This window comes from Typopeltis vanoorti, chromosome 22 (genome assembly GCF_054136105.1).
Source record: "Typopeltis vanoorti isolate ZY-2024b chromosome 22, IOZ_Tvanoo_1.0, whole genome shotgun sequence".
Taxonomy (NCBI): domain Eukaryota; kingdom Metazoa; phylum Arthropoda; class Arachnida; order Uropygi; family Thelyphonidae; genus Typopeltis; species Typopeltis vanoorti.
Genome location: NC_143570.1, coordinates 922439 through 948587, shown reverse-complemented (window position 1 = coordinate 948587; position 26149 = coordinate 922439). Strand labels below are relative to the sequence as shown.

General features: G+C 36.0%; 1 protein-coding gene across 4 annotated transcripts in view; it reads left to right on the top strand.

Moving 5' to 3' along the window:
* LOC150094096 (HEAT repeat-containing protein 6) overlaps positions 1-26149 on the top strand; it is a 446924-nt gene that overhangs the window by 44981 nt on the left and 375794 nt on the right. For all 4 annotated transcript variants that reach the window (XM_090412214.1, XM_090412213.1, XM_090412212.1 and 1 more), the window contains exon 4: positions 497-612. In XM_090412214.1, the coding sequence (XP_090268340.1) occupies positions 497-612 (116 nt within the window). The remainder of the gene's footprint in view (positions 1-496; positions 613-26149) is intronic.

The following is a 26149-nucleotide window of genomic DNA, read 5'->3' as shown; positions in this document are numbered from 1 at the left end:
TGACATTGCCAGCATACAGGAATGCGTTAGCAGAGCTAATCAGAATGGGTGAAGAAAGATTAGCAAAACAAGTGTTCTCTGCCAGGTTGGCAGGAAAAAGACCAAGATATAGGTGGACTACTGATACAGTAAAAAGTGCCTTAGAAGATAGAAATATAAGATCTGATAATGTTGGAATCTTGACAGGTAACAGACTGATTTGGAGGAAAATTGTAGATAGCAAGTTAGTGATGATGTAATTTTTCATGTAGTACTATCATATCCTGTACACCCCTTGAAGGTATATATCAGGAATTTGATGATGATGATGAAGACTAATATATTTGCAATGCTTACAATGCTAATATATGCCTTGATTAATATGCTTACATTAATATATTTATCTGAAAAGAATTTTAGTTCTATTTAAAGTAACTCCATTTTTTACAATTTTGTTTTAAAAATTTTATTTGTTTATTTATTTCATCTTATCTTTTTATGAAATTTATAATTTCAGTTTTGGGAAATACTTGTTGGCCAAAATGGAATTCTGCTTCAATTGGCTGATGTGCTACACAAGGATGTTAATAGCAGACATGCTTCTTTAAAGTGTTTACAGAGTTTTTTGCTCAAGTAAGTTTTTTTTATAAGCACACGGATGATAGTTTCCAAATTTTGATTTTTAGCAGAGAGAGAGAGATCTCTATAAGTCATCTCATCTTTCTCTTAACACATCATCAGTTAATCCTATCCACTTTCAATTCAGTATATCAAATAATTTGAACAAAATATCTTTGAAGAAAATATTTTATTTAGATTTTTGCTGGCAGCCATTTTTATTTGGTAGATCCACAGAATTTTCACAGTAGGGAAGGTTATTAAAATTAATCACTCAACTTATTTCCAGATTGACAGTTTCTGATTTTTAGCTAAGTAAAATTGGTTAAAATAGAACAAACTGATTATAGCACGCTCCACTCATCCTACTCGTACGATAAGTCTTGCAGTACATGAACATTTTCAATCTTCAAGTGCCCTGAAGTATCTAGTTTTCTTCAGATCTTTTCTACTTACTTTTGATAATGCTTAGTTCAACAGTTGCACTTTATAGAATGAGAGATTTTTGATAAGTATGTTATTTTTGAACAGAAAACTAATGTAATAAAAATAACTAACACAAGATTTAATATTACTAGTCACCTACTAGTTTTGCCACGTAAACTAGTGGCTTCATCTGGGTTTGGATGAACATACAAATATAAATAAAAAATAAACAACAAGTGTTGATTATGAATCAATACATTACTAAAAAAATACCAAATGTGTAGGAACCATTACACAAGTAACAGTAGAAACACGTGGAGAATGGATGCTGGCACACGATTAGTCATTGTTCAGTAGATGCATCCGATAGTTAGCAGAGAAATTAAACTCTGATGTGTTTAGAGATTTGATGAGTGACTTCCAAATTTCACACAGAATCATCCCTTGGTTTCTGTTTAGGGTATCTTGTGAGTGGATTACCACTAGCCTCTTTTATGTTATGGGAGCTGTAGCTTCTTCTATGTATGGCATTGAACTCTTATCCCATTCAATGTTGTGGTGAGTGTTGGAAAAATGAATACTAACCCTGAACTGTCCTCTCTGTTGTTGTTGACAACAACAATCCTGAAAGCTCATGACATCAGAGTACCCTTCAAATCAATTATGACAGTATGAAATCTGTTATACTCACCCAAGGACCACAAACATCCTTGAGTTTGCAATATCCCATATTCTTGTGGCCTTAATTACATAGGAGAAACTTCGAGAAGTTTTGAAATAAGACAAAAGGAACATATTGGAGACACCATCAACAACAACAACAACAGAGAGGACAGTTCAGGGTTAGTATTCCATTTCTCCAACACTCACCACAACATTGAATAGGATAAGAGCTGAATGTCATACATAGAAGAAGACTACGGCTCCTGCAACATAAAAAGGCTACAGTGGTAATCCCCTCACAAGGACCCAAGGGATGATTCTGTGTGACATTTGGAAGTCACTCATCAGATCTCTAAACACATCAGAGTTTAATTTCTCTGCTAACTATCAGACGCACCTACTGAACAATGACTAGCCATGTGCCAGCATCCATTCTCCACATGTTTCTATTGTACTTGTGTAATGGTTCCTACACATTTGGTATTTTTTTTTAGTAATGTATTGATTCATAATCAACACTTGTTGTTTATTTATATTTGTATGTTCATGCAAATCCAGATGAAGCCACTAGTTTATGTGGTGACACTAGTAGGTGACTAGTAATATTAAATCTTTACGACCAATAAACCCAATGTTAGTTATTTTTATTAGAATAAGAGATTTACTCTAGGAGAATGAAACTGGAGAGGGAGAGAGAGTTTGTCATAAATGTTTTGAGAGCAAATGCCAGAAGTATGAGGACAGTAAGAAGAATGATAGTGGTGAGTTGAAAGATGAAATACGTGAAAATGTGATTGACAAGATTGATGTTGCAAGCATTATAAGTGATTGCAAGAATGAAAGAGCAGAAAATGAAGACAGTGACCAGATGATAATGAAAAAGATAATGCATCTATGTTGATTCTCCACAGAATAAAACATCAGATTGAGTGGTTGGAGAAACATCTGGCAAATGGTATGATACAGAAGTGAAAAGGAGGAGGGGGGTGGAAAGGGTAAAAATGCAGTGTATGAAAGTGCAAAAGCATGAGAATAAAAGTAAATACTGAATAAAAATAAATACCAAAAAAAGGAAGACTTTTTTTGATACATGGCAAGAAGAGAGAGAGATTATTAAAGTAAAGTGTCATTTACTTATGTTTGTTTCTACAGTATTACATGTACTGAGTGATAATTTTGTTAATTAGGAATACATTTTTGTTATATATAAGATAATCTAAAAACTATATACATAAATTTGTTCACATTTACTAATGCATGATGGGTGCATTTAGTAACGCACCCGTCATGTGGCTAAGCGTAGCAATATAAAGGGAACTTAAATATATTTTAAGCAGCCAATTTGTTTACAATATGTTGTAATCCTTAGGGGTTTACATAGAAAGAAATTGGCATGTATATTATATATTTGTTTATAGTAGTATTCTTATGTCATATGCTATTACAATGTGTAAGCGCCATAGCAATAGCAGCCATGTTGTCCCTAGAGTTTCACTTAGAATCTCAGTAGGATATGTGTTGGCTGTGAGTTTTTAGAATAGCTATCACTAGGTAACAAGAATGCTAGCAAGAGTAGGCAAGCAAGGAAGGAGCTGTGAAGGTGGAATGAGCTACCAAGTTAATTTCTGTGATCTCAGCAAAATTTTATATGCATCTTTATCTACTTTTCAAGGAGGAACTGTGAAGTTAATAATGAAAGACAGTATAATGTGTCAATCCTTCGTAGATTAGTGAGACTGTCAAGTGGTGAATGAAATGCTAGCAATGTATGTTCCATGGAATATGTTGCATTAAGAAAACTTACTTACTTACTAGGACATATGCAAGTATATTAGTCAAGTGAGATCTTTAACTTTTATTGTATTCTGAACAATATGAGAGGTACGATAGATTGAATGAATCAGGAGCAGAAATAAATAAAATAAAGGAAGATATAATCAGACAGTGATAAAATAAATGGAAATAAATGCTATAAAGGAAGTTCCCATATGATCAAATGAAAGAACTTTTAGCTGAATGCTGTGTTCAATTTGTTTTGTGTAGTATTTGATGTTTTCTCTCAAATAAATTAAATAAATTTTAACTGAGAGAATCAGAGAGTGAGAGATGTTTTTTTAGCACATATGAAATTCTAGAATGGGCAAATTATTATCCTCTGTATTAATTAGAATTTTAGAGTTAGATATATAGAATATTAGAATTTACTAATTGATATTCTACAGAAAATAAGAATGTCAGATCTCATTAAAGAGATAAAGTGAATTACTTAATATAGAATTTGTATCTGTTGTATATATTTATATGTTACAGTAAATATTTTAATTTTATATATATGAGAGCCTCATTCTTTGGAATTCACAGCATGCTGTTTTTGAAGTTAATGCACTATCCTGGATGTAAATTTGAAATATTCTAACTAACTAAAATAAAATCATATATAAATATTATTATCTTACTCTTCATGACTGACTAAAACTAAAAGTGGTTATATATATAGAACAAAGTGAGGAATGAAATACTCAATAGTTATAACACAAATGGCACAGTCTCTTTACAGTTTATCACTATTTACAGTTTTAACAGATTTCCCGTGATGAATCTTCTAACACTATGGAGATACTTGTATAATAATAATAATAATAATAATTAAACCTTTTCTCTCATAATCATACCATGTTGATAGCATTGCCAGCTTCTAAAAAACCTTTGTTGCTCAAGATGGTACTTCTATTCTGATTGGCTACTTATGTACGAGGGTGGTCTGAAAAGTTCTCGACCTAACAATGAAAAAACGAATTTATAATTTCAAAATTATTTTTCAACATAATCTCCCATAAGACTAATCCATTTATTCCAGCTATGCTCCAGCAGCATTATCCCGTCCCTGTAGCGGTTCTCAGTAAGATCTGCAAAATACCCCTTTACAGCTGCAATCACCTCTTGATTCAAAAAAAAAACGCTGATCAGGGAGGAAGAGTTTTAGTTTTGGGAAGAGATAGAAGTCAGAGGGAACCACATCTGGGAAATATGGTGGATGTTCCAACAATCCATAGTGTGCAGATCCCTTAATTTTCCCATTCCCGAAACACCTTTGTGGGCAGGTGCATTGTCCTGATGAAAGATGATTTTTTCTTCTGCAAACTGGGTTTTTTCTCACGAATTTTTTTGTCTAGTCTGGTTAAAAGATCGGAATAATATTCCCCAGTTATTGTTTTACCCTTTTCAAGATAATAAACAAAATGCCTTTAGCATCCCAAAACATTGATGCCATGACCGTCCCTGCTGATGGAACCAACTTTGTCTTTGGTGCTGAACAACTGGCTTCTGTCCACTGTTTTGACTGCTGTTTGAATTCCGGTGTGTAATGGTGAATCCAAGTCTCATCCATAGTAATAAATTGACGTACAAAATCAGTTTTATTCTTGTTAAAATGCTCCAAACGCTGTTCAGAGATTTTCATGCGAGTACGTTTTTAATCTGCTGTGAGCAAGCGTGCCACCCATCTTGCACAAAGCTTTTTCATTTGCAATTCTTCATGCAAATTATATCCTACACATTCTTTTGAAATGCCTATAGTCTCAGTAATTTCACTCACTTTGACTCGCCAGTCATCCAGTATCATATTGTGCACTTGGTCAATGATTTTTGGTGTTGTTACACTTTTTTGGGCGTCCTTCACTGAATCATCTTCAAGGCTGGTACGGCCACGTTTAAACTTGGCAGCCCATTTCTTAATTAATTGTCAAAAATGAAGGAGAAGAGTGCCCATAAACTTTTATGAACTTCGAATGAATTTCTTTTGTCATTAAACCTTCTTTTACATAGAATTTTATAACCTAACGATTCTCAATTTTATCCATTTCAAAGGATACAGACAACACTTTTGCTTCAGACAGCTGTGTAAAACAAACTACTTGATAGAATGACTTGCAATTTAACATGGATGCTTATGACAGATGTACCAACTTACAAAAAAAAATCGTGCCGATGATGTTGCCATCTATCGTGACCGAGATTTCAGACCACCCTCATATAAATCACAAATCTGGCCAACCTTGGAATACTGCTCTCATGCTTGGGGTGTTGTACCAAGATCTGCCTAAAACGTTTTGATGCTATTCAATAAAAGATGGTTTGGTTGATTAATGACACAATGATAAAATTCCATAAAGAATAACACTTACATATGTGTAAATTAATATTTAATATTTGCAGAATTTTTGGTTGGGTTTCTTAACTTTGTCAATAACCTTTTTAGAATTGCAGATAGCACAAGTAATTCCAACTTGCAGTAAAATTAAAGATGTTATTCATTCTCTTCGAGGGCATTGTATTTATTGGAATGCAAGTTATTCTTTGTTAATTTATCAGATCTGCGAAGCAAAAATAATAATTTTTTTTATTAGCTGTCACATTACTTTTATCCATTATGAATTATCTAGTATTTTCTCCACTACAATACTGTGTATAGCATTTCTTCAGATTCAGCAGAAAACGTTTTTATGACAGTTGAACTACATCGTATTCATAAATTTCAATTACTTGTAAATAGGAAGGATCATTCACATAGCACCCATACTAACATAACAAGAACTGTTATTAATATTTCTGGCAGTTCATTAACAAACAAAGAAATCTGTGTTATCAAAAATGTTTAATTATGCTATTGCTCCAAAAAACAATTCCAATCATAGACTTTATGTTTTGTATTGATTAAAGGCCTTCATAACATCATTTAATCTGTGTTGAGTAAAATTTGCTCAGCATATATTTTGTTTAAATCCATGACGCCTCATAGTAGTCTTTCAGAAAATGAGGTTCTAGGTCTATCATCATATAAATGCAATAAGAGTATACTAATAACATCATCATCATCATCATGCGTATCAAGGATTTAGGCCAAGCATGGCCTGTTCCAGCCTTAGAAGTCATCGTTGAATCATTTAAGAGGACATATTAGTTTCCTTTTTCCTAATGGTTTGTAATTTAAGGCTTATTTTGGCAATCTTTCTGTTTTCATTCTTGGAACGTGTTTCATCCATTTATGTTTATATTTTTTAATTTTTTACTGGTTCATGGTTTAATTCTTTCATAATTTCTTCGTTTCTTTTGTGATCAAATAGGGTATACTTTGCAGTTTTTCTCATAAACTTAATTTCTGCTGTTATTAATCTTTGTTTGTCGTTTTGTTTTATTGTCCAGATTTCGCTTCCATACATTAAGACTGGTAGGGCTAATGTATTGTATACTTTTAGTCTGGTTTGTTTTTGAACTAGGTTTGGTTTAAATATAGAGTTAATTACACCTGTTATTTTTAAATATTTTGCAATTTTTACGTTTATATCTTTTTCATTTTCATATGTGATCATACATCCTAGGTAGTTAAATGAGTTCACCTGTTCTAAGATCTTGATATCTATTACTATTTTAGTTCTTGCTGTATCTTGTCCTGTAAAGGCCATAGTTTTTGATTTTTCTGTTGATATTATCATACCATAATCTTTGGCTATCTCATTGAGATCTAAAATGGCTTTCTGTAAGTTATCGTCAGAATTTGTAATTATTATTTGGTCGCCGGCAAAAAGGAGGGTGCTTAAGTTCACTGTAGGAGAAAGTTTAATTCCTTGATGTATATTTTTATTCCATTTTATTATTATTTCATTTAAGTAAATATTAAAAAGAGTTGCTGAGAGGGGACATTCCTGTCGGACCCCTTGGTTTATCTCTCTCGTATATGATAGCTCGTGATTTAATCTTATTTGTATTTGATTATTTTCATATATACTTTTAGGATATTATTTGGTATTTTCTTTCTTTTAATATGTTAAATAATATGTTTCTTTTAACTTTGTCAAATGCTTTTTCAAAGTCAATGAATGCAATATGTGTTTCTAAATTGTATTCTCTTCTTTTCTCTATTACTAATTTTAGGCAAAAGGCTGGGTCTATACATGATCATCCTTTTCTAAATCCATTCTGTACTTCTTAAATAAAGTTTTTGGAATATTTCATTAGTTGGCTATTTAAGATTCTGCTATATATTTTGTAACAGGAATTTAGTACTGATACCTCTATAATTTTTATTGTCATCTCTATTACCTTTTTTAAAGATAGGAATCACAATTGCTTTTTTCCATTCTATTGGAGGAATACCAGTTGAATAAATTTTATTTAAAAATAATAAGAGTCTTTCTTTGAATCTTGTTCCTGCGTATTTATATAGTTCTGAACCTAGCTTATCTTCTCCAGGTGATTTTCCATTTCTTGTATACTACTTTTCCGGATGCTAATAACCAAATTAAAAAATATAAATAAAAAAAGTCTAATTTGCTTATTGCTTTTCATCTATATGCATTGACAATGGCTAGGAAACCTAGCCATTGTTGGTGAGTATTTAAATATTTTTCAATACATCAGTATTTTTCTGTTATTGAATTTTATTATTATGTTGTCTGCTTATGTCTCTATATTTCATTCAATTTTGATTAATGACACATCTCTTACGGACTCGCTTCAGCCACTTCCTCATAGAAGATCAATTTCCATGTTGTGTCTCATTTACAGATATTACCATGGGCTGCTGTTCAGAAGAACTAGCATCCATTATGTCTCCCATTTTACCAGCCTAGTTAGGTTAATGCTTAGTATGCTTGGTCTCCAACTAACAGGTTGTGGGTTTGAATCCCACTATGGGTATAGATGTTTGTAAAAGCCTACTCTGGATGAGCTCATATAAATCTTTGAGTTTATAAGGCTTGTCATTTTAAATTTCTGCTGGAATCTACAGAAACTTGAGCATCAGCTGAACATTTGTCTAGAATGAGAATAATTTTGCAATATTTCAGTAGGCCTAATGCGCAATGGGCTTGGGCTTCAAGCACAACAACTCTTGAAACCATTCTACTATAATCTTGATGATAATCAGCCATTTTTATTTACACATATATTACAGAGAATAATTTTAACTCCTGTCAAGGTCTGCCCTAGGATATTTACTTTTTCCCTGTCACCAGTGGTTTACATTTGCACATGTCTGCTGTGTTGTTTGAACACCCATCATCATCATCAAATTTCTGCCATGCTCCCTTAAGAGGTGTACAGGATATGATAGTACTACATGAAAAATTTACATCATTACTAACTTCCTAGCAAAACAAGTGTTCTCTGCCAAGTTGGCAAGAAAACGACCCACAGGAAGACCAAGATATAAGTGGATTGATACGGTACAAAGTGCCTTAGACGATAGAAATATAAGATATATGGTAATATGGTAATGTTGGAGTCTTGACAAGTAACAGACTGATTTGGAGGAAAATTGTAGATAGGAAGTTGGTAATGATGTAAATTTTTCATGTAGTACTATCATATCCTGTACACCCCCTTGAGGGTACATGGCAGGAAATTGATGATGATGATGATGACTAACTTTCTATCTACAATCATCATCATCATCATCATCATCATCAAATTCCTGCCATGTACCCACAGGATATGATAGTACTACATGAAAAAAATTACATCATTATTAATTTCCTATCTACAATTTTCCTCCAAATCAGTCTGTTACTTGTCAACACTTCAACATTATCAGATCTTATATTTCTATTGTCTAAAGCACTTTGTACCGTATCGATCCACCTATATCTTGGTCTTCCTCTGGGTCGTTTTGCTGCCAACCTGGCAGAGAACACTTGTTTTGCTAATCTTTCTTCGCCCATTCTGTTTAAGTTATATTTTTTTTATCTTCGCCCATTCTGTTTAAGTTTTATTCTATCTACAATTTTCCTCCAAATTAGTCTGTTACCTGTCAAGACTCCAACATTATCATATGTTATATTTCTATCTTCTAAGGCACTTTTAACTGTATCAGTAATAGTAACAGTAGTAATTAGTAATATCAGTAATTTTGAATAGCATTTCTCTTGGTACCTTGTCATATGCCTTTTAAAGATCTACAAAACTTAAATACTGATCTCTGTTATGTTCCCATGATTTCTCAACTGTTTGTCATAAAGTGAAAATCTGCACTTCACAGCCTCTATTTAGCCTGAATCCAGCTTGTTCTTTACCAAGCTTTTCTTTCACAATCCTAAACTGTTTCTCAAGGATATTGGCATAAATCTTACCAGGAACACTCAGTAGAGAAATACCTCTGTAATTCTCACATTATTCAGTTTTATTTCACTTTTTATATATGGGTACTATGAGCTCTACTTCAATCATCCGGAATTCGTCCCTTTGTCCAGGCCTTCTGAACTATACAGTACAGCCACTGTAATACTTTTATACCTCCATACTTGAGTATTTCTGGTCGAATATCATCTACTCCTGTTGCCTTTCCACATTTCATACCTTTGATGGGTTTTTCTACTTCAAGGAATGGATGTGTATTCCTGACTGCATGCCTGCCTGTTGAGTGTTTTTTACCACTGTGCTATTGCTGCTTGGTTCATTTAGTAATTTTTTGAAGTAATTACTCCATACTTCAAGGATATCTTTTTCTGTTGCTCCTGTTGCCTTTCCACATTTCATACCTTTGATGGGTTTTTCTACTTCAAGGAATGGATGTGTATTCCTGACTGCATGCCTGCCTGTTGAGTGTTTTTTACCACTGTGCTATTGCTGCTTGGTTCATTTAGTAATTTTTTGAAGTAATTACTCCATACTTCAAGGATATCTTTTTCTCCAGTTTTCATGTCACCTTTATTATTATTATTATTATTATTATTACATAACACCTCCAGGGAGTTGAATGACTCATCTATGGATGGTACTTTCCATCTCCACCAATCCACTAACTGAAACTATCTCATCATCTATACCAATGCCATCTACTGCCGACTACCATCACTAGTATTTTCACAATCGCAAACATCCATGCCCACGGCAGGATTTGAACCCGCAGCCTTTTGACTGGAGAGCGGACACGCTACCACTCGGCCAGCCTGGCTGGCCGAGTGGTTAGCATCTCTAATTTCTTTTACAACACTCTTCCCTCCATTTCTGAGATTCTTCAACAACCTCCAGAATATTTTACAACTTTTTGATATTTATTTTCTATGTTCTTATCAAAGTCTTCCCATAACTTTTGTTTAGCTAGTTTTACACAGTGTTTAGCTCGTGTCAGGACAAAATTACACAGGAAAAAATTACACTGGATAAAATTGCGCTGCAAAAATTACACGAGGACAAAATTACACAGGGACAAAATTACACAAAGAAAAAATTATACATAGATAAAAATACACTAAGAAAAAAATTAAAAGGAAAAAATACACAAGAAATTACACATAAAATAAAATTTACCAAAAATTGTACAAAATTTATAACCAGCAAGGGGTAAATCACTAGTGCAGATTTGGGAAAGGGGATTAGGGAGGTGGTTCAGTTGGAAACTCAAAATGATGTAGTGATTAGCTAACCTAATTAGTACTTACCTCAGATTTACAAGGAATAATTTCCTAAGGTAAAACTAATCGACAATTGTTAATCACCATGAACTGCTTAAAAGTTTCTAAGAATTGTTTGGGTGAAGGTATATAAGTAAATTTTTGTCTTACAGTCTTCAGTTCTAGTTTAGTGATTCGTAATACAACTAGTGTATAACGTGCGACGTAATAAATTTCGTGATTAATTTTTTAAAATTAATTTTTAATTTACCTATGGCTGATTTTGAGTATGGTGTTAGAAATAAAGGTGGTCAAGTTATAATTTACAAAGGATTTCAGTTTGTTCGTCACTGTGAAACTGCTATCAGAACTATTCATTTGCGTTGTGCAAAGTTTAGAACTTTACATTGTCGATCGCTGCTCCATACCAGAGACAACAAGATTATCCGTGAGTCTTTAGAACACTGTCATGTTAATAGGATTTTTGAATCTGAAGCTCATCAACTTGCAAATCAAATGAAAAGAAAAATGTCGAATCCAGGTGCAACAGCTCGTGTAATTATAGCTAACAGTTTAGTGACTATATGAGATGGATTAAAAATGTGCCTACCGAAGAAGAGCTCCATGATGAGGCGAATAAATAGATACAAAGCTAAAACAATCAGAAACGTTCCATCAAATCCAGATAACAAAAATTTTTAACTCCCAGAGAAGTACTCTAAATAGATTATTCATGATTCAGGGGCAGAAGATCCAGAACGTATAATACTAATTGGTCACAAGACTCTTCTAGATCAATTTGTAGTTAACGATTTTTGGCTAGCAGATGGTACATTTAAAGTGGTTCCAGAAATATACTATCAGTTATACAGTATCCATGTCGAATATGATTCAGGCATCGCTTTTCCTTGTCTACTGTCTCTTCTACCAGGGAAAAAGGAAGAAATATACGTGAAGATGCTGAACATGTTACTGGAGAAAATTCCTCAAGCTTGACCACGAAAAATTTTGATCGATTTTGAAACAACAGCAACGAATGCTTTCCATACCGTGTTTGAAAACATCGAAATTGGTGGCTGCTTTTTCCACTTATCACAATCTATTATACGCAAAGTAAATGAATGTGGACTAAAATCTCTATATGAATCCAATCAGTCATTTGCAGTACACATTTTAAAATGTTACAATCACTTGCACTTTTACCAGAAGAAGAAGAAATGTTAGAAACATTTTTAGAAGTTGCTTATCTGTTCTCTAATTTAGACAAATATAATGAACAAATCGAGCAGGTTCTCCTTTACTTCAAACGTACATATATTCGAGGTTGACAGCTCAGGAATGGCACTTATAGACAACCTCTATTCAATATTTCTACTTGGAACCATAGACATTGCAGTCAACTGTATAGCTAGAACTACAAATTGTATCGAAGGATGGCACTATGGACTTCAGTCGTTCTTTCAGTGTTCCCATCCAACTGTTTGAAAATTTTTGGATAACATTGTTAAAGAATTATCTTTACAACATACAAACTATTTGCAGATTTAACTGGTCAATGAAACCCAGGATGTCGTAGGTACATTTCGTTAATGTATTTCAAATATTGTACAAAATTATGACTCTAATAGACGATTGGATTTTTTACGTTGTATATCTTATATGACTTATTGTTTGTTTTTTATTATTTTTTAAAATAAAAGTAATTTTTGCAATATTAAGAAAGTTTATTACTAAATCACTTACGGAATTGACAATGTATATAAGAATATAAATTAAATTACACTTTAATAAATATTTCCGATATTTTGGCAACATCACATTGCCATCTTCAACAGGAACTTAAAAAAAGGCACGTGCATGTAGGCACTACAACACAGTAACTGAGAATGAAGTGAGGAAGCTATTGTTCTTCTAAAAGTCCTGATGGTGCCCCCTAACAGGCTATGTAGGTGTTCTTGGCCATTGGGCTGAAGGTCTGCTGATGTAAGCCTCCCAAATTTGGGCGGTCTCATGCAACCAAATTTGTTGAGGTTTGGAGATTTCTTAGGGCTGAGGCTGATTCCATGAATAGTCTTTTGAATTTGAACTTGCTATGGTGTATTATTGTAGCTTTCTTCCACCATATTCTGTGGCATGTATCCAGAGCATGGTCTGCAAGACCCGAGTGGCTGTACTTGTGAAACCGGATGTAGTCCTTGTGTTCCAAAATTCTGATATTCGCTGTCCTGCCTGTTTGGCCAAAGTAAGACAGTTTACAGCTGCAAGGGAGCTGGTATACACCAGGTAGGTCTAGGGGAAGTAGTTGGTCTTTCGTGGAGCGGATAAAGGATGCCAATTTTCTGTATAGTCTGTAACAGAAGGTTAAGTCATGTTTTTTTTAAGATTTTGGTAATTTTTTCTGAGGTGCCTCGGATTAGGGAATGGTGATGGGTCTAGAGTAATCCTTATTGTGAAGGAGGGGGTGAGGGGGTTGTGGTTTGTTGGTTTCAATATTTTTTGGATTTTATAGGGGGGGGGATTAGCCATTGGCTGTGAAAGTGTTGAGGATGTGATTTAGTTCAGTGTTTAGAGTCTTGTCGTTTGAACAGATTAGTTTAGCCCTGTTGTATAGTGTTTTCACTACTCCATATTGTTGTGGGGGGGGGGGGGGATTGTTGGTGAATATACCCGTCTGTATGGGTGGGTTTTCTATAAACTGAGAAAACCAAGGTTCCATCAGGCTGGCTGGTGACTAGTGTGTCTAGGAAAGGGAGGTTGTTTCCTCTTTTTCCAGAGTGAACTTGATTCTGGGGTGTTGGTTGTTTAGGTGTGTTAAGAAGGAGAGGAGTGTATCAGAGCCATGTGGCCAAATAGCGAACACATCATCAATACAGCAAAGCTATATGGTTGGTTTTTGTGGGGCAGAGGCTAAGGCTTTAATGGCCATGGGTGGGGAGAGTGGTGAACCCCTGGCTGTTCCCTCTATTTGTTTGTATAATTTTCCCTGTCATACGAAATAGCCTGAGTTCATTGTGAACTGAAATAGGGCTGAGATATCGGGAGGAAATTTAGCTTGGATTAGCTCTAAAGTTTCCTTGAGTGGGACATTTGTGAATAAGGAGGAGACATCAAAGCTGACCCTCATGTCAGTATGTTGGAGTGTAAGGTTTTCTATGCTGGCTTTGAAGTAGGCTGAGTTTTTTATGTGTGATGGTGTGTTGCCAGTATAGTGTGTGAGCGCTTTGGCCAAATGTTTAGCTAATTTTTATGTGGGGGAATCAATGCCATCCACTATGGGACGTAATGGCACATTTTCTTTATGTATTTTTCGGAGTCCATAAATACGGGGGGATATAGAGTTAAATGGTTTTAATCTGTTAATAACTTCTACAGGTCAAGAAGTGACCTTCTTAAGGAGCCTGTGAAGTTTTCTGATTTGTGAGTTGGTGGGATTGTATTCGATAAGGAGGTAAGTAGCCCAATCTAATAGAAGAGCTTTAATCTTACCTGTGTAGTCCGTTTGATTGAGTACTACAGTTGCATTTCCCTTATCTGCTTTGATTATAACTATTTCTTTATTATTCCTCATTTCCTGCAGAACTTTATACTCCTTATTGGATATGTTGGTTTTTGGTGGTCTTGCTTTGGAGGGGACACAAGCTACATCCAGTCTTACACTGTTGACGATTTGATTCGGAAGGTGGTGGATTCTGCGTTTGATCTGGATCATAATATCCTCACTAGGTATTTTTTTGGGAGCAATGGCGAAGTTGTGGCCACGTGAAAGCACGTTGAGTGCTTCAGGCTTCAGGGTGACCGAAGAAAAGGTTGATTACAGTGTTGGCAGGAAGTTTTGGATTGACAGTAGAGTTCTTTTTTAATTTTTTGAATTTTTTGATATGTCGACTCCGTATTTTCTCAAATTCTTTGTCTGCTGTGGTACACGAGACGTCATGTAAAATTGACTAAAGCTTGTGATTTAAAGTGCTTGAAAGCTCTTCTTCAAGTGCACGAATAGCTTTGTTAATGTCAGCTAAGAGAAACTGTGTGGCGTCAATTTGTTCCCGAAGCAAACCGTAGCTGGCGTGGTTATAGATAGGGAGAGCTTTTTGTGAAACGAAACGGTACTTGAATTTTACACAATTTGGGATTACCTGATTATCCCGGCAGCATTTTAGGAAAGTCAGAAGATTTAGTTGTCTTGATAACTTCAGCTTCATTTTACCGTATTGGTGGGCCTTCCGTGCAATGGAATATCCTTGGATGATGGTAATTCTCATAGACAAGCTTATATGTTGGTTATGCATTACTAAATCCCATTTTGTAAGTTCCTTTTGAAGATGGCAACGTGATGTTGTCGAAATATCGGAAATATTTATTAAAGTGTAATTTAATTTATATTCTTATATACGTTGTCAATTCCGTAAGTGATTTAGTAATGCATAACCAACGCTATTTGGTCACGTGGCTCTGATACACTCCTCTCCTTCTTAACACACTTAAACAACCAACACCCCAGAATCAAGTTCACTCTGGAAAAATAAGAAAACAACAGCCTCCCTTTCCCAGACACACTAGTCACCTGCCAGCCTGATGGAACCTTGGTTTTCTCAGTTTATAGAAAACTCGCCCATACAGGCAGGTACATTCACCGCAATCCCCCCCCCCCACACACACACACACAACAATATGGAGTGGTGAAAACACTATACAACAGGGCTAAACTAACCTGTTCAAATGACAAAGCCTAAACACTGAACTAAATCACATCCTCAACACTTTCTCAGCCAATGGCTACCCCCCCCCCCCCCATAAAATCCAAAAAATATTGAAACCAACAAATCACAACCTCCCCCCCCCCCTTCACAACAAGGATTACTCTAAATCCATCACCATTCATTCCCTACATCCGAGGCACCTCAGAAAAAATTACCTAAATCTTAAAAAAACATAACTTGGCCTCCTGTTTCAGACCATACAGAAAATTGGCATCCCTTATCTGCTCCACTAAAGACCAACCACTTCCCCTAGACCCACCTGGTGTTTACCAGGGTCCCTTGCAGCTGTAAACTGTCTTACTTTGGCCAAACAGGCAGGACAGCGAATATCAGAATTTTGGAACACAAGGACTACATCCGGTTTCACAAGTACAGCCACTCGGTCTTGCAGACCATGCTCTGGATACATGCCACAGAAAATGGTGGAAGAAAGCTACAATAATACACCACAGCAAGTTCAAATTCGAATGACTATTCATGAAATCAGCCTCAACCCTAAGAAACTCTCCAAACCTCAACATATTTGGTTGCATGAGACTGCCGCAATGGGAGGCTTACATCAGCAGACCTTCAGCCCAACGGCCAAGAACACTTACATAGCCCACTAAGGGGCACCATCAGGACTTTTAGGTTCATTCTCAGTTACTGTGTTGTGGTGCCTATGTGCACGTGCCTTTTTTTTAAGTTCGTTTTGAAGATGGCAACGTGACGTTTCCGAAATATCGGAAATATTTATTAAAGTGTAATTTAATTAATATTCTTATATATGTTGTCAATTCTGTAAGTGATTTAGTAATGCATAACCATGTCTAAGAAAGTTTATGTGTTTAATTTGACAACAAAATACTAATAATATTTTAATCGAATTAAAGTCAACAGGTAGGTCTTATAAAATATTACAAAATTAACGGAACTCTTATTTGAAAATAAATATAAAATTCATTATAAAAATTAAAAACTCTAAAGTAAAAAACTTCGGTGTGAATATGATAACTAATATTTAAGGAATTGACAGCGTATACTAGAAATATAGATTAAATAAACTTCAATATATACTTTCGATATTTCGGCGAACGTCACGTTGCCATCTTCTTGGGAACTTACTACAAAGACACGTGCACACAAGTACTAATAACAGCAAATGAGACTGAAGCTAGGAAGCTAGCGTTTTCCTAAAGTCCTGATGGTGCCCCCCTGGCGGGCTATATTGGTAGTTCTTGGCCTTTGGGCTGAAGTTCTTCTGATAAAAGTTTCCCAAATTTGGGGCAGTCTCATGCATCCAAATTTGTTGAGGTTTGGCATGTTGCTAAGGGCCGAGGCTGATTCCATGAATAGTCTTTCATATTTGAACTTGCTGCGGTGTATTACTGTGGCTTTCTTCCATGTGAAAGCATTACGCTGAATCACTTATGCTGAATCACGAGCTTTGGTCGGTTCTACATGACGTCTCGTGTACGGCAGCTAAAAAAGAATTTGAACGAGTACGGAGCCGACATATCAACAAGTTTGATAAATTAATAAAGAACTCGGCGTCCATACTACAAACCAACACTGTTGTTAACCTTTCGTCAGCTACCTTAAAGCCAGAAGCACTCCACGCTCTGTCATGTGGTCACAACTTCGCCATTGCTCCTAAGAAATTACCGGCCAAAGAATTAATGACCCAAATTGAACGCGGGATTCGCCAACTTCCAAACCACATCGCCAACGATATTAGATTGGATGTAGCCTGTGTTCTCAAGAAAGCAAAACCTCCAAAATCCAACATATCCATTAGTGAATACAAGGCACTACAAGAATTGAAGAGAAACAAAAAAATAGTGATCACCAAAGTGGATAAGGGGAACGCCACTGTGGTACTCAATCTTAAAGACTACACAGGTAAGCTCAAGGCTTTATTATTAGATCGTTCCACTTACCTCCCCATTGATTACAATCCCACCAACTCACAAATTAGAAAACTCCATAGGCTCCTTAAGAAGGTCACTTCTTGGCCTGTGGAGATTACCAACAGACTAAAACCCTATAACTCTAGACCCCCCCGCATATATGGGCTCCCAAAAATACACAAAGAAAATGTGCCATTACGTCCCATAGTGGATGGCATTGATTCCCCCACTTACAAACTAGCCAAGCATTTAGCCAAAGCGCTTTCACACTATACTGGCAATACACCATCACACATAAAAAACTCAGCCCACTTCAAAGCCAGTATAGAAAACCTTACACTCCAACATAATGACATAATGGTCAGTTTTGATGTCTCCTCCCTATTCACGAATGTCCCCCTCAAAGAAACCTTAGAGCTAATCCAAGCTAAATTTCCTCCCGATATCTCAGCCCTATTTCCGTTTACAATGAACTCAGGCTATTTCGTTTGGCAGGAAAAATTCTACAAACAGATAGAGGGGACAGCCATTGGTTCACCACTTTTCCCATCCTTGGCCAACTTCTTCATGGAGACGTTTGAAGAGAAAGCCTTAAACTCAGCCCCACAAAAACCTACCATATGGCTTCGCTACGTTGATGATGTTTTCGCCATTTGGCCACATGGCCCGGATTCACTCCTCTCCTTCCTAACACACTTAAACAACCAACACCTTAGAATCAAATTCACCCTGGAAAAAGAGGAAAACAATAACCTCCCCTTCCTAGACACACGAGTCACCTGCCAACCGGATGGAACCTTGGTTTTCTCAGTCTATAGAAAACCCACCCATACAGGCAGATACATTCACCAACAATCTCCCCCCCCTCACAACAATATGGAGTTATTAAAACAATATTCAACAGGGCAAAAATAATCTGTTCTAATGATCAAGCCCTAACCACTGAACTAAATCACATCCGTGACACTTTCTCAGCCAACGGCTACCCCCTCCAAAAAATCCGAAAAATACTTAACCCAGTTATCCACAACCCACCACCCCCTCCCCTTCACAATAAAGATTACTCTAAATCCATCACCATTCCCTACATCTGAGGCACCTCGGAAAAAATCAATAAAATCTTAAAAAAACATGACTTGACCACTTGTTACAGACCACATAGAAAACTGGCATCCCTTATCCGCTCCACCAAAGACCAACCACTTCCCCTAGACCTACCTGGTGTATACCAGGTCCCTTGCAGCTGTAAACTGTCCTACTTTGGCCAAACAGGCAGGACAGCAAATATCAGAATCTCAGAACACAAGGATTACATCCGATTTCACCAGTACAGCCACTCTGGGCTTGCAGACCACGCTCTGGATACTCGCCACAGAATAAGATGGAAGAAAGCCACAGTAATACACCGCAGCAAGTTCAAGTATGAAAGGCTATTCATGGAATCAGCCTTGGCCCTTAGGAACATGCCAAACCTCAACAAATTTGGATGCATGAGACTGCCCCAAATTTGGGAAACTTTTATCAGAAGAACTTCAGCCCAAAGGCCAAGAACTACCAATATAGCCTGCCAGGGGGCACCATCAGGACTTTAGGAAAACGCTAGCTTCCTAGCTTCAGTCTCATTTGCTGTTATTAGTACTTGTGTGCACGTGTCTTTGTAGTAAGTTCCCAAGAAGATGGCAACGTGACGTTCACCGAAATATCGGAAAGTATATATTAAAGTTTATTTAATCTATATTTCTAGTATACGCTGTCAATTCCTTAAATATTAGTTATCATGTTTAACCAGCGTATAAGCCTCTCAACAAGAATTCGGTGTGAATATTCAAATTTGTGTAATTTTTTCTTAGTGTATTTTTATCTATATGTAATTTCATCCTTGTGTAATTTCTTCCTTGTGTAATTTTAACATGTAACCGTTTAGCTTCCTTACATTTGTGTCTATATTCTCTAAGAGCACAAGCTCACTTATATGTCAGAAACTTTTGATATGCCTTCTTCTTTTCCTTCACTGCCTCTTTATCTTCCTGTGTCCACCCTGGCACTGTAATTTTATTCTTAGATTGAAAAATGTGGGCCCTTCTTCATCTTCTGCTGTTAATGTCCTTTGTAGACTGCATTGCCAATATAATGCAGTTTCATAAGCCATAAGTTTAGTAATTCACACATACTCGGTAGCCCCTTTGTGGGGACTGTTTTTCAACAAACATACTTTATGGATAAAAATTCCATGATGTTGCATATAAAGCTTCAGTCATATTAGGTTCATTATGGAATAACTTAGCTGGTTTAATTCAGGTGCTATGTGATCTACCCGTAACTCTCTAGCGTTGTGAAATCCACGTGATCATCACTTGATTATGCTCAGTACTCTTATCATTTTTTTCTAACACTCATTTGCTTATTGGAATCACTGTCTGCAAAGAATTTCAGAATTTTGTTCCTTTGCTTCTTTATATCATAAATAGTTGATGAACTAATATTTTATGTGAATCCTTTCTTTTAGGCTTACACGGTGATCCGAATACATTTTGGAAAATTATGGAGACAACTACTGTGTTTGAGTAAAAACTTTAGTTTAATAAAAACTAAGATCCACTTTTGACGTTTCGACCTTTATATCAAGGTCATCTTCTGGAGCATATGCACTATATACAGAAAACAAGCTACACTACAATCTACATGGTTTGTTAAAGTTACTGACCAACCGTTACAACAATTATTGGCCTGACCTCTGGCAAAAAAAAAAATATATATATATATATATATATATGAAGAAAGTATTTTACATTGGGTATAATAAATGTTAAAGATACCAAGGTATTTTAAACCTGGTTTTACTCTATTTCCCAAGTAAGCAAACAGACAAACAAGTCAAGTTTGCGCCTGCAAGTGTTGCAAGTCTAGCTGACCCTGCACGTAGTGCAAGACCAAGGCAACTCATGGTAAAAAGTAGAATAAGCTCTGATCACTAATCTTAATATTTACCCTTAATGCAAAGCACATCTCCTGGAAGAGATGTATGATGCTTTGTATTAAAGGCAAGGGGCCACTACCCAGACCGGTTTTGACCTTTATTGAGGTCTCATCAGTGGTCTCATTGAGATCTCATCACTTTATTGAGGTCTCTTTGTTGAGACCTCAATAAAGGTCGAAACCGGTCTAGGTAGTGGCCCCTTGCCTTTAATACAAAGCATCATACATCTCTTCCAGGAGATGTGCTTTGTTAAGGGTAAATATTAAGATTAGTGATCAGAGCTTATTCTACTTTTTACCATGAGTTGCCTTGATCTTGCACTACGTGCAGGGTCAGCTAGACTTGCAACACTTGCAGGTGCAAACTTGACTTATTTGTCTGTTTGCTTACTTGGGAAATGGAGTAAAACCAAGTTTAAAATAGTTTGGTATCTTTAACATCTATATATATGTATATATATGTATAAATAAATAAATATATATATATATATAAAATGAAAATCAACATAGATAAGACTAAAATCATTGTTAATCTCTGTATTGATAGGCAAAATCCCTATCAATACAAGCATATAGACATCAGCGGGGAACAAATAAAACAAGTGAAAAGCTTTAAATATTTAGGAAGCCTAATAACAGAAGATGGCAGAACAAGAGAAGACATAAGATCAAGAATAAACAATGCCAAAGCCCAATTCTCTAAGATGAAAAGCATTTTAGCAGGAAACCTCAACCTACAATTGAAAAAAAAATTAGTAAAGACATTGATATGGAGCATTGCACTGTATGGATGTGAAACCTTGATTCTAGGCAGAGAGGATGTAAGAAGATTGGAGGTTTTGAAATGTGGTGCTGGCGTCGCATGAACAAAATAAAATGGACAGAAAAAAAATCAAACCAACAAGTCCTGAGTAAGATAAACGAAACAAGAACTCTAATAAAATCGATCACAATTAGAAGGGATAGGTGGTTTGGGCATATACTTCAACATGATGGACTTGTGAAAAGAATAACTGAAGGCAAAATAGAGGGGAAAAGAAGAAGAGGCAGACCAAGGAAAAGCTTTCTTGACCAAGTCAAAGACAGCATGGGTTTGAGGTGTTACCAGGAGGTTAAGAAGAAAGCCAATGACAGAGCGGAATGGAGGAAATTGCTGCCGAGCTACCAGTCCCAAGACTGATGCAACTGATGATGATGATATATATATATACATCAATGCTGGAGTCCTATTATTAATATTATCTACTGGTTGTAAAATTACATTGGGAGCAACAACAAGTCTATGTATATATTTATATATATATATTAACACCATGATCATACATATACATTCCAACCTGTTGGTATGGAATGGTTTCCAATACTAGCTGAAGGTTGCCTAGAGTCCTGACGTATGCTGGATACTACGTGTTAGGTGGGCTGAATGTGGGCTATCCAGATTCTTGGAATTTTCATGCCACCGTTATTGTTGATATTTGGGTGGTTTATCAGAATTTCGCAGGCTTCCTTAAATTTTCTTTCATACCAGGTTTTAGTATGGTGTAAAGAGCGGGTACTTTTCCAGTCGATTTGGTGTAAGGTGTTAAGAGTGTGATCTGAGAGGCCTGCTTCACCAAAATGGTTATATTTAATGTGTCTTATGTGTTCTTTCTTACGTATAGGGATTGCACGTCCTGTTTCACCAATGTGCGGTAAGTTACAGGTGCAGCGGATGCAATAAACTCCAGGATATGCTAATGGAAGGAGAGGATCCTTAGAGGAGTTGAATATGTTTTTAAGTTTAGTATGTGGTTTAAAGGTGGCATTGAGGTTATAATGGTGCAGGATTCTGTTGATTTTTTCCGATAACCTTTTAATGTATGGGATGGCTATGGGTTTACTGTAATCTAGAGGTCAGTCCAATAATTGTTGTAATGGTTGGTCAGTAACTTTAACAAACCATGTAAATTGTAGTGTAGCTTGTTTTCTGTATATAGTGCGTATGCTCCAGAAGATGACCTTGATATAAAGGTCGAAACATTGAAAGTGGATCTTAGTTTATATTAAACTAAAGTTTTTCTTAAACACGGTAGTTGTCTCCATAATTTTCCAAAATGTATTCGGATCACCGTGTAAGCCTAAAAGAAAGAATTCACAGCATCCATGGAAATGATACCGACAAGCGTTGCAATCGGTATGGTAAGTTAAAGATACATATTTCCCTCCTGATCAATTGGCTAGCCTTTTTAAAAAGATGCAGAGACAATAACCTTATTCCTATCTGCATTAAGCTGAAAAATAAATTTACATCCGCTAAAGCACTTCGTATATATATATATATGACCGCACAGAGAAAGCAATGCTTAGAGAGCAAATCCAAACAGCCCGCCAAAACCTAGCAATAACTCAAAATTTGGTTTCAAAATTGCAATCCGAACTATCGAGCTATATAAATCCAGAGATATTCTAGTACTTGAAAGAATTACTGACAATTTGGCCAAATATATCCTGGAAAATAATAAAGAAAAACTCAAGGCCAAATTTCACATTTTGAAACAATGCCGAGGCATGGCTGCCAATCATACGAATCCAACCAATCAGGAGATCTCCTCCCCAGTAAACAGCTCCAACAGTGAACAACAAACAAGGGAAACATGGAGCCACCAACCACCTGCAAGCAAGAACCATGTGATCAGCTTATCAAGCCACACCTTAAATAGCGGCCAACTTGCGCCATTTGAAAAAGGCCTTAACTATGCAATAGCACCTAAAAAGGTCGATAAATTGGATTTTATTTACACATAGAAAGAGGCATTAGGTCCTTACCCAACAATATAGCCGATAAAATACGATTAGATACCAGCAATGTTCTGAACAATAAGAAAACCATACATAACAATCTTACAAAAACGGAACTAGCAGCAATAAAGTCATTGAAAGCCATCCAAGACATCATTATAATGAAATCGGATAAAGGCAATGCCACTGTCGTCCTTGACAGGTCAACATCCATCCATCAGATGAATCAACTAATATTCGATAACAGCACCTATCAGCTGGTAAACTATAACCCAACAAACAGGATAAAGAACAAAACAGAGAAACTACTTAAGTCTGTCACTTCATGGCTATCAGACACGGTTAAAAAACTTATACCCCACTATGCCCGCTCTCCCAGAATGTATGGTGTCCCGAAAGTACAGAAACAAAATGTGCCGCTTCGACCTATTGGGGAAGGAATAGATAGCCCTAATTACCACTCAGCCAAGAAATTAGCGTCAACACTCAAGGAATTGGTAGGTCATTCCCCTCCTACACACAACACTTTATAAACAAAATTAAAAACGTAACACTCGACAAAGATGACTTATTAGTCAGTTTCGACGTTTCTGCCCTTTTCATAAATGTCCCAATCAATGACACAATCCTTCTACTACGGAACAAGTTTCTGCCCGACATTATGGCTCTCTTTTCCCACGTACTATGGTCTGGTTACTTCGTGTGGCAAAATAAATTTTACCTACAAAAAGAAGGTACAGCCATGGGCTATCCCGCACTATCATGCACTATCCCGCCAATTGCTAACTTCTATATGGAAACTTTTGAACAAAGTGCTCTTGATTCTGCCACTCTAAAATCTACAGTGTGGCTTAGATGCGTTGACGATGTGTTTGTTATCTGGCACATGGACGACAAACGTTAAACACATTCCTTAGCCACCTGAACAAACAACATGAATGTATACAATTTACCATCGAAATTGAAAATCAGAACTTGCTCCTATTCCTAGATACATTGGTCACATGTCTTCCTTCAGGCAGTCTATTCTTCATGGTCTACCGCAAACCGACACACACTGGCCGATACATACACGCTAATTCATAAACACCACCCATCACAAAAATATGGAGTCATTAACACCCTTAAAAACAGAGCTATAACAATTTTCTCCAACCAGCAAACTCTGAAACAGGAACTAAAAATCATCAGCGACACATTCATAAATAATGGCTATAACAAAAATACTGTCAATGAAATACTTCATAAAACATTAGCAAAAAGGAACCTAGACTACAGTAAAACCATAGCCATCCCATACATTAAAGGGTTTATCGGAAAAAATCAACAGAATCGTACACCATTATAACCTCCTTTAAACTGCCTACTAAACTTAAAAACATATTCAACTCCTCTAAGGATCCTCTCCTTCCATTAGCACATCCTGGAGTTTATTGCATCCACTGCATCTGTAACTTACCCATACAGTGGTGAAACAGGATGTACAATCCCTATACATAGAAAGAACACATAAGACATATTAAATATAGCCATTTTGGTGAAGCAGGCCTCTCAGATCACGCTCTCAACACCTTACACCAAATCAACTGGTAAAGTACCTGCTCTTTGCACCATACTAAAACCTGGTATGAAAGAAAACTTAAGGAAGCCTGTGAAATTCTGATAAACCACCCAAATATCAACAATAATGGCGGCATGAAAATTCCAAGAATCTGGATAGCACACATTCAGCCCACCTAACACGTAGTATCCAGCATACGTCAGGACTCTAGGCAACCTTCAGCCAGTATTGGAAACCATTCCATACCAACAGGTTGGAATGTATATGTACGATCATGGTGTTAATATATATATAAATATATACATAGACTTGTTGTTGCTCCCAATGTAATTTTACAACCAGTAGATAATATTAATTATAGGACTCTAGCTGTGTATATATATATATATAATTTTTTTTTTTTTTTTTTTTTTTTTTGCCAGAGGCCAGGCCAATAATTATTGTAACGGTTGGTCAGTAACTTTAACAAACCATGTAGATTGTAGTGAGCTTGTTTTCTGTATGTTGTGCATATGCTTCAGAAGATGACCTTGATATAAAGGTCGAAAGTAGATCTTAGTTTATATTAAACTAAAGTTTTACTCAAACATGGTAGTTGTCTCCATAATTTTCCAAAATGTAATATTTTATGTATAATGTGATTTCTGCACTCAAATAGCACCATTGAGTTGGTTTGACACTTCTACCTTATATCGATATAAAGTAGCCATCTCATGCTTGCTTATGGTTGACACCACCATCAGTATGAATTGGACTTTGCTTAGAACCCCCTAGTTAGCGATAAATATAAGGAGCTAAGAATCACTCAAAATCCAGAGATATCCACTAACTGTAGATATAAAACATTAAGTAAGTGTGCAACATATGCACTGTGATCTGTGGTGATTCAGTGAACTAGTTGGGTGGTCATAGAAATTTAAATTGTGCTCTCATAATTTTATCTGGACTAAAGGAGATGCCAGACTATCCATTGCCTGGAATTCAGTACTAAAGGTTTATAATTTTGTATGGTCAAAACACCTTCAAAATGTTTTAGTTTTGATGCACAATTGTATATTGGACTTTCAGCAGTGTTTGGATCTTTAAGTAGTTCAGTAATAAAGGTTCATAATT